At 40.1% G+C, this 14,806-nt stretch overlaps 1 protein-coding gene across 1 annotated transcript; it reads left to right on the top strand.

The window, feature by feature from the left end:
- Nucleotides 1–331: 331 nt before the first annotated feature.
- LOC138851054 (uncharacterized) lies at nt 332–14,526 on the top strand. The gene is made up of 2 exons (XM_070096279.1): nt 332–732; nt 12,434–14,526. Exon 2 carries the CDS (start codon nt 12,455–12,457, stop codon nt 13,784–13,786), a length of 1,332 nt encoding a protein of 443 aa, XP_069952380.1. The 5' UTR covers nt 332–732; nt 12,434–12,454; the 3' UTR covers nt 13,787–14,526.
- The last annotated feature ends 280 nt before the right edge of the window (nt 14,527–14,806 follow it).

The raw sequence follows: 14,806 nt of genomic DNA, 5'->3' as shown, positions 1-14,806 counted from the left end.
AGGTGGAGTGGAGGTGTGAAGGAGGTGGAGTAGAAGTGTGAAGGTAGTGTGAGGGTGGTGACGTGGAGGTGTGAGGGAGGTAGTAGAGTGGAGGTGTGAGGGAGGTAGTAGAGTGGAGGTGTGAGGGAGGTAGTAGAGTGGAGGTGTGAGGGAGGTAACAGAGTGGAGGTGTGAGGGAGGTAGTAGAGTGGAGGTGTGAGGGAGGTAGCAGAGTGGAGGTGTGAGGGAGGTAGTAGAGTGGAGGTGTGAGGGAGGTAGGAGAGTGGAGGTGTGAGGGAGGTAGTAAAGTGGAGGTGTGAGGGAGGTAGTAGAGTGAAGGTGCGAGAGAGGTGCAAGAGTCAGTTGTGAAAGTGGTGTTGGACGGGGAGTATGTGCGAGGGTCCGTCGCTGACCTGGCTTGACAGTGACATGCTCGTTGCCTTGCAACATTGCTCTAAACCAGAGGAAATCCAATGAAAGAGGCACATGGGCATCGTTCCTCCATGATGGGAGAAATGTGTTGATACATAAAACTTGTGCATATAGGAGAAAAACAAAAACTGACAGATGAATTCTGTGGCTGGACTGACAGTGATTGCTGAGAGCCGTGAGCACTGTGTTGACACAAGTTTGACGGTACATTACAGTGGTGTTGCAAATGGTCTTTGAAAACTGGTACATGTAATGAGTTGGATAATGACTTAGCAACAGTGACTCAGGTGATATATATGAAGAAAGAGTTTCTCTGAAATGGTGAGTCAACCTCAGTGTTAGGTCTAGTATTATGAGTTTCATACCTTTAAAGAGGTGCCTTGATGCCTGTGGAGATCTCTTGATCTATGAAATTACAGCCGCCCTAGATGCAGGTGCTGGGCTCTTGATTTGAAGAATTAGAGCTATGTTCTTCCCCGTTCAAAGAGTGCCCTTTTTTGTGCAGTGCTCTTTATCTGAGGATTTAAAGCTACCCTCTTGCCCTTAGAAGGGGTGCCTTGATACGGGTGCAGGGTTCTTGATTTGAGAATTTAGAGCTACCCTAGAATGTGGTGCCTTATGTGGGTGAAGGGCTCTTGATTTGAGGATTTAGAGCTACCCTCTTACCCCTAGACGGGGGTACCTTGATGCGGGTGAAGGGCTCTTGATTTGAAGAATTAAAACTATCTTCCCTTATCTCAGATCAAACCCGAATACTTCCCATTCCCCAGGTGATAAATAACCCCTACGGGACTATTGCTTCTACATAATTATAATCAGTCGGTATACACTAATTACGACAATAATGATAAAAGTAGTCCTTGTTAGTACACAGGTGAATCACGTCGTTAATGACCTACCTGCACTCCATACGCTTCAATTAAACCTTACCCGATTTCCCCTATGGGTTTAGTATTTCTCCATAAATATGATAACAATAATGTAATTTTGATAGATTTTTTAGCTTCGAGGCTTTATTGTGCTTGAAATTATAACTTATAAGTGCTTTCATAAGTATTTTCATCATAGATATCAAACTTTTCTATGAACGAAATAGGTCATTAGATTTCCCTGTTAAGTGAGGTCATGTGTTCTTCACAATAAGACTTAAAGTGTATGATATTAAACAATACAGGTAATGTGCTTACCTCTTTATGGTTACCGGGGGAGGGGGGTCGAGTCTCGGCTCCTGGCCCCGCCTTGTAGCCTCGTACGACTGGTTTCACGAGTTTCCTGCCTCGTGGGCTCTGGCGTGTCTATCATTATTTTCATTGTGGTTTTAAACTGTATTGCATGTCTTTTATTGATTTTGTGTCATTTGAAGAGAGTGATATATTTAAATACAGTATATTCGTTATTACATGCTTAATAAATAGATCCGTTCTGGTGTTTATTTACTCTGATTCTTGCTTTGTTTCCCTATTTTGTTTCTGTTTTGATTTACTCTGCCTGGATCTTGCTTGGGTTATCTGCGCTGTTCCTACTTTGATTTACTTTGCTCCTACTTTGGCTATGTACTTGGTTCCTGCTTTGATTTACTCTCTGAATTTTGCGTTGATTGACTATCCGCTTGGATCTTGCTTTGATTAACTTTCTGCCTGGATCTTGCTTTGATTGACTATCTGCGTTGTTCTTGCATTGTCTGTTTGGTGGGGGTTATCGGCCAACCAGTTAGTTACACCATGTGATGTCTGCTCTTTTGTCATACTTTACATTGTTTTCCAATTATTCGTTTTTCATTGTACTCTGCAGTTGTAGCTGTCTTTTATTTTCCTATCCTATGCTTTACGTATTTCCCGCTATCTTTTATTATTAAAAGTATGGGCCAACAGGCCTGCTGCAGTGTTCCTCCTTTCTTATGTTCTTATGTTAAAGTGTAACCCTAAAGCCTTCCTTATCCACGCTACTCTCCCTTCATCTTCATCCAGGATACCTTCAATCCTTCCTTATCCTTATTACTCTATAATTCCTCAGTCATGCTTTTCCGTCCTTGCTGTCTATCTTCCCCTAACTAGCTCGCTTATCCTAATTTCCATTCTTATTTGCGTAACCTATCCCCATTCTTAACTTAGCTTTCCTAATTACCGGCGAATTCACATACACAGGCTCACCCAAGGTTACCAGCATCGCTCACTTCAGTTTACTTTATAAGTGGTGGTTTGTTTGGGTTAAGCTAGTCGATTGTACGTGGGTTAAGGCTATAATCCTCCTGCACACTAACATCCCTTTTTTATGCAATCCATAAAATGGGGATTAAAGTAAACGCTCAGTGTATGTACAGACACACACCTCTCAGTGTATATACTCCCTTGTCAGTCTTCTTTATTGCAACGTCACCACCTCCTTTCCGTTATATTACACTTCTACTTACCCATGTTCGTCATGGGTTTCCTAACCAAAGTTCCCAGTTTATATTATCCTCGCTTGCTTGGAAGTTCACTTTTATTTTTAAACATGATTCGAGCCTAGCGTGCGTAAGCTATTTTTCCTTGTAAAACGTCTGTCCTGTCTAGATCATGTTCGCTTGACCTTGCAGCCTTAGCTAGTGTACTGCACTGCCTACTCAGCTTATTACCATTGCTTCATTTTAATTTGTCTATGTTTAAACCTACAAGCCCTACTGTTGATATTGTCATTGCTTCGTGACCTTAAATTTGAACCTACAAGCATTTGTTTGTAGTTTCCATTTTTATCTACATTCTGTTGTTCATCCTTGTACAGTCATTCACTGACAATCCTAGTTTGTTTACAGTATCTCCTGTATTCTTTGACTTGAACAGACTTGCAAACTCACCCAACCTCTTTTCCAATCTTCAGCAAGTCATGTTTTGCCCAGCCTTGCTTGCTAAACCCACTTCACTCTTCCTGAACTTAGCCTCACATAATTGCTTCTTCATTTATTATATCCTCAGCCTTGCCTGGATATTTGCTTCTCCCAGCCTTTCTTGACTTGAGCCTTGCCCAGTATCCTCTCATTACCTTGTCCACCTTTGCCTTCTAGCCCACTACCCCTGCTCGTCCAGCCTCCCGGCCAGTCCACTCGCCCATGCATGCAACCTCCGGACGTGAGGTGCATATAGAAAACTATTATTACTGATCTTATCACCGTTCGTTCCTGTTGATACATATATTCCCCTTTTATGCCAGCGTAATTTTTTATTAAATGGTTTATTGCGTTATTTTGCGTTTATTATGATGCTGGAGCAGATAAAATAAAACTGTCTAATTATATCTGGGCTTAATGGCCTTTTTTTATACTAGCGTCAGAGAGCAAGAAAAGCTTGCAAACTGAAAGCTGGTACTTAAGAATTAGCTTTGTTCTCGCAGGCCACTTGTTGACAGTAATTTCTGTCATTTGTAAGATGAGCATGCACAACAAATTGACTTACGAATAGTTAATAACAAAGTGTTTGTTGCTTTGCTTAAGTGTTTGTACTTGGTAGGGAAGTGTGTCATGCATGTTTCTTTTATTATTAGTTACATGCATCGTTGCTGGATTTAAAAGTTATTCATTCTAACTAAAAATAATTAACCTATATTGCAGTACTAATATAGAAAGGTCATCAAGATTCGTTAACTCAATTCTACGCATTCATCCCCAAAACGTTATCAGTAAATTGTATTTTCATAAAATTTTGTTGTTCACTCGTGCCCTAACATAACCTTGCAATCTTAACTTTTGCAAAGTTAATCATAATTAAACACATCTTACGAAGATAACAATGAAGTTTTATTTCTTAAGGTCTGTTTCAAAACTGTGCAAATATACCTTATCATTTGCACTCTCAATCTTGATGTAAACCTTAGTAATTAATACCAACAAGTGGTTTAAAAAAGTCACGTGAACAAATATTAACATTTATTACGTCCTAGTGTAGCATGTCCTAGCTTTAAAAATAGGTTAGACAAGTACATGAGTCGGTGAGGGTGGATGCCAGTTGGACTTGCCTAGTAGGTCTGCATAGTGCTCTTTCCTGAAGTGGATGTGACTTGGACCTAACTAGCATGTGACAGTAGACCTGCTGCAGTGCTTCTGTTCTTATAATAATGTCTTAGTATAATTATGTCCTAATATAATATATCCTTGTATAAAAATGTTTTAGAATTTGCTCACGTGTTTTTTTTCAACCACTTCCTATCTTATTTGTGGTGGATTATTATTATTATGGGGAGCGCTAAATCTGTAGGGATTATACAGTGGAGTATGGAAGGCATTCAGGGAACTGAAGCACAGATCCAATTCCCTAGATCAAGAGCCCCTCACCAGCGTCAAGGAACTTCCCTGGAGGGGTATTTGTAATGGAAATTATAGATTTTTATTCAACCCGAGTTCACAAAACTTATTGTATATCTAAACGCATTAGCGATACAGAGAGAAGAGATATTTAATTAAGCCTGGTGTAATTTGTTGCCTTGGGAGGGGGGGGGGGGTCACCTGATAATTCTTTTCCCCACCCAAGGTGAACTGGAATTAAGTTATGCAAATTCGTAGATGGGTTATGTAAATGAAGTTTTATTAATTAAATTGTATTAAGGTTAGGTTAGGTCAAGATAAATAGTATACAGTACCGACACAATGGAAAAAATAAACACAAATACTGTATAATGGCCTTTATTGACTACGTTTCGCCCTCACTGTGGACTTTATCAAGTCACAAACAGATCTGTTTGTGATAAATTAGACACATGTGCAACTCTTGGGTATCTTTATTGAGGAAACGTTTCGCCACACAGTGGCTTCATCAGTCCATACAAAGGAGAATCTTGAAGAACAGGAGGAGAATGAGGTAATCAGTCCCTCAACCTTGAGTCGATGTGGTTCAGTTCTCTGAACCATTCATCTACAAAGATCTGTTTGTGTCTTGATACAGCCCACTGTGTGGACGAAACGTGGTCAATAAAGGATCGTATTATATTATATTATATTATGTTAGGTTGTATGATTAGTTTTGGTGTAAAATTAAAACTGACATACCAGAAATGTGCAAGACTTTGGTTATGCCTTCCTGGGGTGGAGAGTTTTCAAATGATCCGAACTAAGTGTCATTTAAGAATAAAAATAAAAATACCGTGGTTGCATCAGTTCAAAACTCTCTCACAGTTCGGGCAGGATACTTTGGACGACGTTTCGAGCCGTCCATGTCAGTCCGAAACGTCATCTAAACCCTTAAGAGCTTTTTTCTACAAATTATGGGATACCTGAGAATCACAGGGACTAAGTTTCCAAATGTAACTATACTATGCTATTTTTCCCTGGGGTAGGTATTATGATGCATCGCATCTGTCAACGAATAGGCAATGATAAGTGTGTGGGGGAGGGAGGCAGGAAGACACTTGCCTTAAAAATATTCTCGTTAGGTTCATTCCTGCCTCTTTACCCCCCACTCTCTGTCTTCAAATGACAGCAGTTCACTGTAAAATAATAAACTAATTGCCATTCAGGATTGGATGTCGTAGTCAGGAGTGGTATAATAATTTGGCATTATATATCTATTACACATCAGAAGCGGGTTTACTTTGTTATTCGCGTACGCGAGTTATCTTGCCGCTAAATACACCGGTAATTGCAGAGTATGGGGTCGTTGCCTCTTGCAGTATGCTAGAATTTTTGTCCGTAGTTATTTATGTTGGTAGTGTGACTTTTACTACCAATATACTGTGATGCTTAATGCTGCAGGGTGTCAGGGTGTGTATATACCGAAGTGTGTATCTCTGTGTATATATGCTGAAAGTTTTCTTTAATGCCTGTTTTAGGGACTGAAGTTTCCTTGATTGGTGTATAGATGATATGCGACCTTATTAATGATTAATGACACTCGTGTAGTTGGTAGGTTTTAAACGTAATAATAAAACCAGCCACTCTGTACATACACCTAGAATTTGCTCTAATTAATCCCTCTTAAGGGTTAAATTATTCTTGATTTTTAGTGTAATATATAGCTTTAATGACCCAAGTGCAGTAAATAGGCATTAAGCCTGATAAACTAACCGTAGCATTGAAAAAATGCACACACTAGGACATTTTACTAAAAAGAAATTAACTTATATAGTCAGGAAACACCTGAGAGACAGTGAAGTTAGGTGATTGAAAGATCTTGGGTGGTTCTAAAATTGATTGAAGGTTAGGTTAGGTAAGATTCGTCAGGAAACAGCAAGCGTTTCCCGACGCGGGTCTTAGTTATATGATGACTCGCCGCTGGAAGTTTTGGTTATCTGATCGAGGCCTTCCCGCTGGCTTACCGGTACACCCCTTTAAAAATTAGGGTCATATATAGGTAAAATTAGTTGGACAAATGTGAATATATGCACTGAGAGGTGTTAGATGTGACAAATGGAAATTGGTTTTCAGAAGCTGGGTAAGGATAAGCTTGAGGAAGGTTAAAGACAAGATATCGTGTACAGTTGTTGACAAGGAGATAGAAAAATGACCTAACATGAAAAAAGGACATACTTATTGTCGGAGATTTTCGGATTAGATACAGAGCGTTCTCTAACAGGGATAAGAAGTAGGCTTCTTCAGTCAATTGGGAGGCAGCAGGTGTAGTAATGAAAGGAAGATGATGTAATCAGTCCATCAACCTTGGAGAAATAGTATTTGAGGTGATCAGTCTCTCAGCCTGAAGAAGAATTCGTCTCCGTGGTCTGGAATGACATGAAGCAGAAGTTAGAAGTATTTGACTGAAGAAGCCTACTGTGTAGGCGAAACGTTTCAACAATAAAGATACCTAACTGTTCCACATGTCTTAATCATCAACTTGCCGGTATTTTATACCAGTTTCAACATAGTGATAAGAAGTCAAGACAAAGGGTTTGTTCCCCTGTAGCAGATGTGGATGATTTAGTTAACAAGTTAGATAGCATCATGTCAGGTAATGGGAATAAATTCATTATCTGCTTTAGTGAGGGAGGCAGTGATGTTGGGAAATGCAAGAAAGAAGAATTACTGACCAAGTTAAAAGCAGCTATTGATCTAATTAAGTTAAAAGAAGGAATCCAGAGCATTTGTAGTATTTTTCCTGGAAGAGTAGTGGGCAGCGAATTGATGTCAGGGCAATTATTGTAAATTGCTGGCAAGACAAGTAATGCAAGAAGCTTTAAATTCCATTCATTGACAGCTGAATGGAATTATGTACGCAAGGTGCAGATGTACCTTGCGTACATAATTTACATCTTTAAAGCATTGGTTAGTGTTAGCCAGTTAAGTCTAAGGGGTTGTTGCTAAATTGTGTAAAACTCTAAACTGAAAGAAGACAGAGGTATAGGTATGTGTGGTAAACAAGGGAAATGCAGTACTAGGGACGGAGAGAGCAAGGCAAGAACGTTTTTTTGCTTCTACTATACAAATAGTTGGAGTACAAGAAATAAAATAGACAAGGTAAAACTGATTTCATGTGTAGGAAACGTAGATATCATCGAAATACCGAGACCAGATTCATTCTGAAAAATAGGGACATGCCTGCTGACTGCCACATACCGAGATACACATTATTCCACACTGAGAGTGAACAGGAGTTACTGTGTTAGGGGAAATTTAAACTGTTGCATCAGAAACGATATAAAGGCGGAAGGGACAGGACATAGAATCTGGCTGCGGATTCTCGAAGGGCGTAGAAAGCTAATCCTAAGCGTAATAAAGATCCACCAAACCTAGATAGTGACCACGGTAAACCTGTATGGGACGAAATTACTAAGGTGTATAGCTGTGAAAATATAGTAAAAATGAAAGATTTTAACCTTAGCAAAACTGACTGGGGCAACTTGAGAGGAAATCTAGAGTCTAGCAATTTTCTATAAATAGTCCAGGACTGCTTTTAAAAAGTGTGGAAAATTTAGGATTTTCCTAAATTCAGCATGTGTAAATTTGAATAAAATAACTGTGTAATAAAATATGATGCTGATTTGATCCTTTCGAGAAATTTCGAGTGAGGGGGTTGTAGAACAGCTGCTGAGTGACGCGGATGGAGAGACACCATTTGTCACGGAAATTCTGCTAATAATTTGGCATCTTCCGAGCCAAATTGGGTTTTTTTCAGCCCGAATTTGTAATAGGAACCCGTGTTAATGTCCCCTGCTGAAGAATTGGGAAGAAATTACGCGTGGATGGCGGAAGATAAGGGATACGACCATCACTCACAGGGAAGTGCTGCATTAGTCCTTGTATTTAGACCTCTAGCTGGTCAGTGTAGGGTCTAGGTGTCAGGCCAGTGTTGTGGTGTGATCCATCTACAGTAATTAAATGGTAAGTGGTAATACGAATTTGTTTTGTGTACCCAGCAAGCCTAATCATATACAGTCTACAATTTTAATTTACCAGAGTAGCTTGTTTTAATATTGTAATTATTAATTTAATGACGTCTAGCTTTTTGTGAGAGTGGCGAAGAAGTGGGCATCGAGGGAGTTACAGTTCGGCGACCTACTGTGACTTAAGTCCCACTTATCTCACCCAAATTACTTGCACGTAATAATTCAGGTAATACCCTCTAAACCTCATGGAGGTAATTTGCTCACATAATAATTCACGAAAAGCTTGTCAGAACCAACTAGAGGAAATAATCTGCATGGTTTGCTTCTGGCAAACGGTATCTCTGGTAAATGATCTCGAAGTTATAATGAAGAGCTTGGGGAAAGTGATCACAAACCACTCAGTTTCAGTATCTAATGGAATTGCATAATGACGATTAAAAAAAAAGCCACTCTCCAATTTTCGAGCTGCAAAGCATATAGACCCAAGTAATTACCAGAGTACTAAAGACTTGGGTAATTATGATTATCGCGAGGGAGTCTTGATTGACCAAGGCTCTGATCCACCAGGAGGCCTGGTCACAGACCGGGCCGCGGGGGCGTTGACCCCCGGAACTCTCTCCAGGTAAACTCTCCAAGTTATGGATGACATCACTGTGACTTTTTCCACAGCGTTGTAGAAGCCATCCATACTTCATACATTCTTAGTAAAAGCATTACGGTAGATCAAATATAAATGATCTTACATGGATGCACAATAGACTAGAATATATATCTCTTAGGTGAAATCAAGAGGTACTTGCAAAAGAATCAAAAGAGGAGAAAGTCATCTTATTGACCAATAAATTCATCTTAAGAGAAGTCAAAAAAAAAGAATAAGGAAAACCCAAAGAAAATATGGCATTAAGGTTGCAAGGGAATCAAAGACCAACCCAAGGGGTTTTCTTTAAGATATATGGGCATAAGATTAGGAAAAATATAGATCAAAGGACCCCGATTAAAATAAGGCACACTTATTGGCTTTCTTGGGCTATCCTGATTATTAATCCTAGGGGTTAGTAATCCGAATGAAATATTCATCAAACCCCAATTGGATTTGTGACTGTCCTCTCTTCATTAATGCCAGCTGTGGGAAACTGATGGTGGGAGTGCACGCTGGTCACACCACACCTGCCTGTGGTCATCTCGCGATAATATAATTGGCAAATTCTATATATAGCTTTTAACCGAAGCAGATTAACTGTTACTTTTAGCCTAGCCCAGGTGTATATAGATATACACCTGGGCTAGGCTAAAAGTAACAGTTAATCTGCTTCTGTTAAAAGCCATGTATAGTGGCCTTACTGAAGCCAAATACAGTTAAATTTGTAAAAAAAAAAAAAAAGGTTAGCTTTCAAGAAGCCTAGTATTGCTAGATCTTTAAAATTTAACACTGGTTCATATTGACAGCTCTGTTACGTCCTTAATAACTTTTCGCAGTTAAATCCTTAATAACCTAGCACTGTTTTATCATTAATAACTAAGGATCCCACTGGCGTTCTGTTTTGGTGACAACAATGTGTGCGTGAAAGACTTATTTCTATTCTCTTATGTTTTTTCCATACTTGCACATTTTTTTTTGGTCATTGCCTTTAACTTTCACACCTGTATGTGCTGAGGTAAATATTTTCTCACATCGTTTTTCGTCTTATTTTTTCCATAGCTAACTTCACATGTAGAATACTACAAATGTGAAGAATGCTTAGGTGAGAGCAGGGCTTCATCCATATACATAAATATACTGAATTAAATCTTTCAAGGAAAAAAATAATACTATATTTTTGGTATACTTCGTAAGAGGAAGTGTGCCAACAATTTTCTCATAATGTAAAACTGCCCTTCCAGGCTACTTCGTATGAGGTTATAAATTTTAATGAGAGCTACATTAAACTACACAATAAAACCATGGCCTCAACCATGGTGGCCTCGAACTTTGTATTTACATTTACACCACATTCTAGGTTAGCTGAAAAAAAGGCTGAATCTGTATATACCACAAATTCCACGTTCTTGCGACCTACAGATGACGCACATTAGCTTATACTTTATGCTCTTGTTATGGAGAGTAGGTGCTAAAGTATGTAGTCTCGTGTCTAATAATACCCACAGATGACGACGGTGGTAAAGTGTATAGTTTTGTATATAATAGCACCCACATGTTGACCGAGTGACAGAGTTTATATTCTCGTGTGTAATAACATCCACATGTTTTGACAGGGAACTGTAACTACATGATAGGGCAAACATGACAGATTGTCATATCTAATGTAAACAGTGAATAGGTTCTGAATATTGTAACATAATAATATACTTTAAATCGAATAGGCTGTCTGTTGTGCCATAATATCGTAATTTAAACAGAACTGGCTCTACCTTTTATGCCATAATATCCTAATATCACAGGCGAACAAGCTACTTAATGTAAGCAGACAGCAAATGAAACACGATATTTATCTTTTTTTTTTTACCTATCCTGGTTGCTCTCAAAGGTCATACTTTTTTAAAAGAAACTTGTCATTCACGACAATAAAACACCAACTTCCTGAACCAGTTAACAACATCTTATATAACATGATAAAAATAAAGTATGTCGTCCTCGTCACAACAGATACAAGAATATGTTAAGATTTTGAGTGAAAAAATATGCATTAGTATTTGTCAAATAGCCTGTCAGTTGTGTGTAGTATATTTCAGCTACATAACAGGTGGATTGATATGCTGTATACACGGTATCCTAGTCATAATTTGTCGGTTTTGTGTACCATTTGTCATAGATCGCCGTGAAGAATGTGCCAAATTAAGCGTAATAAAACCTGAACGTTGAAAATCAAGAATGTTATAATCTCGAAAATATAGATTACAGTAATCTTTCAGTACATATTGTGTGTGTGTCATATATATATATATATATATATATATATATATATATATATATATATATATATATATATATATATATATATATATATATATATATATGCACTGAGACATGCACCTCTTTTTTGTTCAAACTGCAATACACATTTTTTTTGTGTATATACACAGAGAGATGCCTACTTTCTGTATATACACTGAGATAAAACCAGCTGTCGGGGTATATGCACCGAAAGATGCACGTCTTTCAGCGTATATAGCCATTAATTAAACTTGTCTGTATATTACACTGGAACTAATGGCAAGTCTTTTTTTAACATTTACGCACGTTTTCTTTTAAGTGGATCGTGATATAATTATTATTAAATTATTGTATTATTATTTTATCTCTATAACCGACGAAGTGAAACTCAGAGAGATAATTATTGTTTTTGTTTCAGTGGCAGTGAGAGCCTCGGGCTCCAAGTATTATTTACCGTGCAAAAAATATCTAACGAAAATGTCGCGGAATTGTTGTTTATGTTTGTACATGTTTCCCCTGGATGTTATATGAGGCGATGTAATGCTACGGAATGTCACTCTTGTTTGTGGATGGTTGTCGGTGTATTAACGTCTCGTCGTTCTGATAGGAATACAAGACAAGCCTCTTTCTTGATTTAATTCCAAATAGTTTGCAGGCAAAGAGTGTTAATACCTGTTTCGTGGAGAGTATTTGTTGTATTTAGTTCAAATCTGGTGGTGAAACTTAGTTTGAAATTAGCCCAGAGTGACAATGATCCATAGAACCATTAACATATTTATGATGATTAATATTTTTTTAACGTTTCAGGTGTGACGTCAGAGTAGCGAGATGAGGTCAGGTCAATATAAGCTGGCGGGGGCTAGCTCCAAGGGGACTGGCGGGGAGGTGACGGTGGTAGGACACTTCAGGTCGAATTCAGAGTCCCCAGTGGGCGACTTCCCTCATATGAACTCCCTAGTCTATACCAAGAACAAACTTTCGGACTCCAGAGGCATCAACAAGAGCTGTGAGAATCTGAGCAGCAGCGGCAGCGCCAGGAGTGCCGTCACCAGGGTGGAACAACGGGTCAAGAGCCTCCTACAGAGGGGGGAGTCCCGCCTCAGACACACTGAAGATGCTACTCGTACAGAAGACGTGTGGCAGTACGGTCATGTGGTTACCCTTCCCCGCAGACCCCGGCTCTCTTTAGCGCTCTCACATTCAGCCCTCCAGCACCTCTCCTCTGACACGGCCTCTTGCCTTAGCGGTAGTAGCGGCTACTCCTCCTCCTCCTCCAGTAGTTACGGCAGTTTCAAGAGTAGTACTTCCAGTAGCTGCTCCACTCTGCCCCGGAAGAAAAGTCGAAGTGAGTGCCTGGTAAGCGAGGGGGACCTGCCCCCGCCCCTCACCAGGTCGTGTACCCTCGTAGATAACCCCATGTACGATGTCATGCCAGCGACTGACCCTCGCAACTTTAATAACAAACCGCTCAAAAGGAGAGGCTCAACGAGACACGAGCCTTTGTATGACCTCACGCCGGACAGTGATCCATATAACGTGGAAAACTGCCAGGAACGTAGAAGCTCGCCATCCACAGACGACCCCATATATGATGTTATCCCTGGGGGCGATACTCATAGTTCCTGCCGGGAATCTTTGCCTCATGGTCACAACAACCAAATCTATGACCTGCCGCGCCCTTCCCGCCTTCTGACCCCAGACTCTGGCACGCACGGGGGTCTCGACTCCTTGGAAGAATCCGCTCTGGATTCCCTAGATTGTTCTGACCCCCAGAATGCAATGCTGGAAAATGAAATCGTCCAGGAGGAAGATAAAGTGGCTAAGGAATGCCGTGAATACTTCGAGCGACGGCTCAAGAATTCAGAAACGCTGAAAAAGCGATGGTCGATATGCTCGACGGATTCTGGAGCTGACTCCGGTGACAGTGATGTAGCTCCGACCAGCCTCCAGACCTCTGGCAACCCTTCAAGCATCGCCTCCAACACTTCCTCCACATCAGACGTCTCCAGCACTTCCCACAACGCCTCCAACACTTCCCCATCAGACGCCTCCAACACCACCTCTCATTCCTCCAGTACCCCACAAGTTAATCGTTCCTCCAAGAAGACGCCGCTCGATCAGAAGATGGAGTTTCTTCGCAAAGAAATCGTAAGTATTTGAATGTGAAATATCGTAAGCATTTGAATGTGAAATATCGTAAGCATTTGAATGTGAAATATCGTAAGCATTTGAATGTGAAATATCGTAAGTATTTGAATGTGAAATATCGTAAGTATTTGAATGTGAAATATCGTAAGTATTTGAATGTGAAGTATCGTAAGTATCTGAATGTGAAGTATCATATTTGAATGTAAAGTATCGTAAGTATTTTAGTGTGAAGTATCGTAAGTAGTTGAATGTGATGTTTCGTGTAATCCAAACTTTTCGAGACTATCTCGGAAGCTGTTGAGTTTGCAGGATGTGGCGGGTGTGATTTTATGTAGTGTGTATCTTGTTTGGTCCTAACCTGTTGAAACTCTCCGGGAAGTTGTTGTTGTTGTTGTGTGTGTGTGTGTGTGTGTGTGTGTGTGTGTGTGGAGGGTGTAGTCTTTCAGAGTGTGTATCGTGTGATCCAGACTTCTTGAAACATCCTGGATATTATGGAGGGTGTAGTCTCTCATTCACTGTTTCTCGTGTGCAACACACTTTAAGTGCTTCATGGCAAGCGGTCGGGCGACATTCCTCTCCACCCGTGAGGAACCATTGTCGGAGACCTACATCATTCCCTCTTCCCTCCAATCTTTCCTCAAGTTTCTCGTCCCCTTCCCAAACCTCTTCCTCGTCCCCTTACAATCTTTTCCTAGTAGTTCTCCTCCCTTCCCAATCTTTCCCCCGTTTCCTTCTCTTCTCCCTCTATTATGTAAATTATTTGTTGTTTTTTATTACTATTTATTCATTATTGCCTTCTCTTAGAGGTATCACCCATCAGACAGTGGGATTACTAGAACCTTGGACGGGTACGAGGGAGATTATTGTTTTGGTCTGCTGGGCTTGGGGAATGGAGTGAGACTATTACTTTTGTCTGCTGGGCTTGGGGAATGGGGTAAGACCATTAGCTTTGTCTACTGGGCATGGGGAATGAGGTGAGATCATTACTTTGGTCTGGTGGACATGGGGAATGGGGTGCGACCATTACTTTTA

Source organism: Cherax quadricarinatus, chromosome 4 (assembly GCF_038502225.1).
Source record: "Cherax quadricarinatus isolate ZL_2023a chromosome 4, ASM3850222v1, whole genome shotgun sequence".
NCBI lineage: Eukaryota > Metazoa > Arthropoda > Malacostraca > Decapoda > Parastacidae > Cherax > Cherax quadricarinatus.
This window is presented reverse-complemented; position numbering and strand designations above follow the sequence as displayed.

Coding starts and splice junctions, on each gene's coding strand:
- LOC138851054 (XM_070096279.1), top strand. CDS start 12,455: ATGAGGTCAGGTCAATATAAGCTGGCGGGGGCTAGCTCCAAGGGGACT.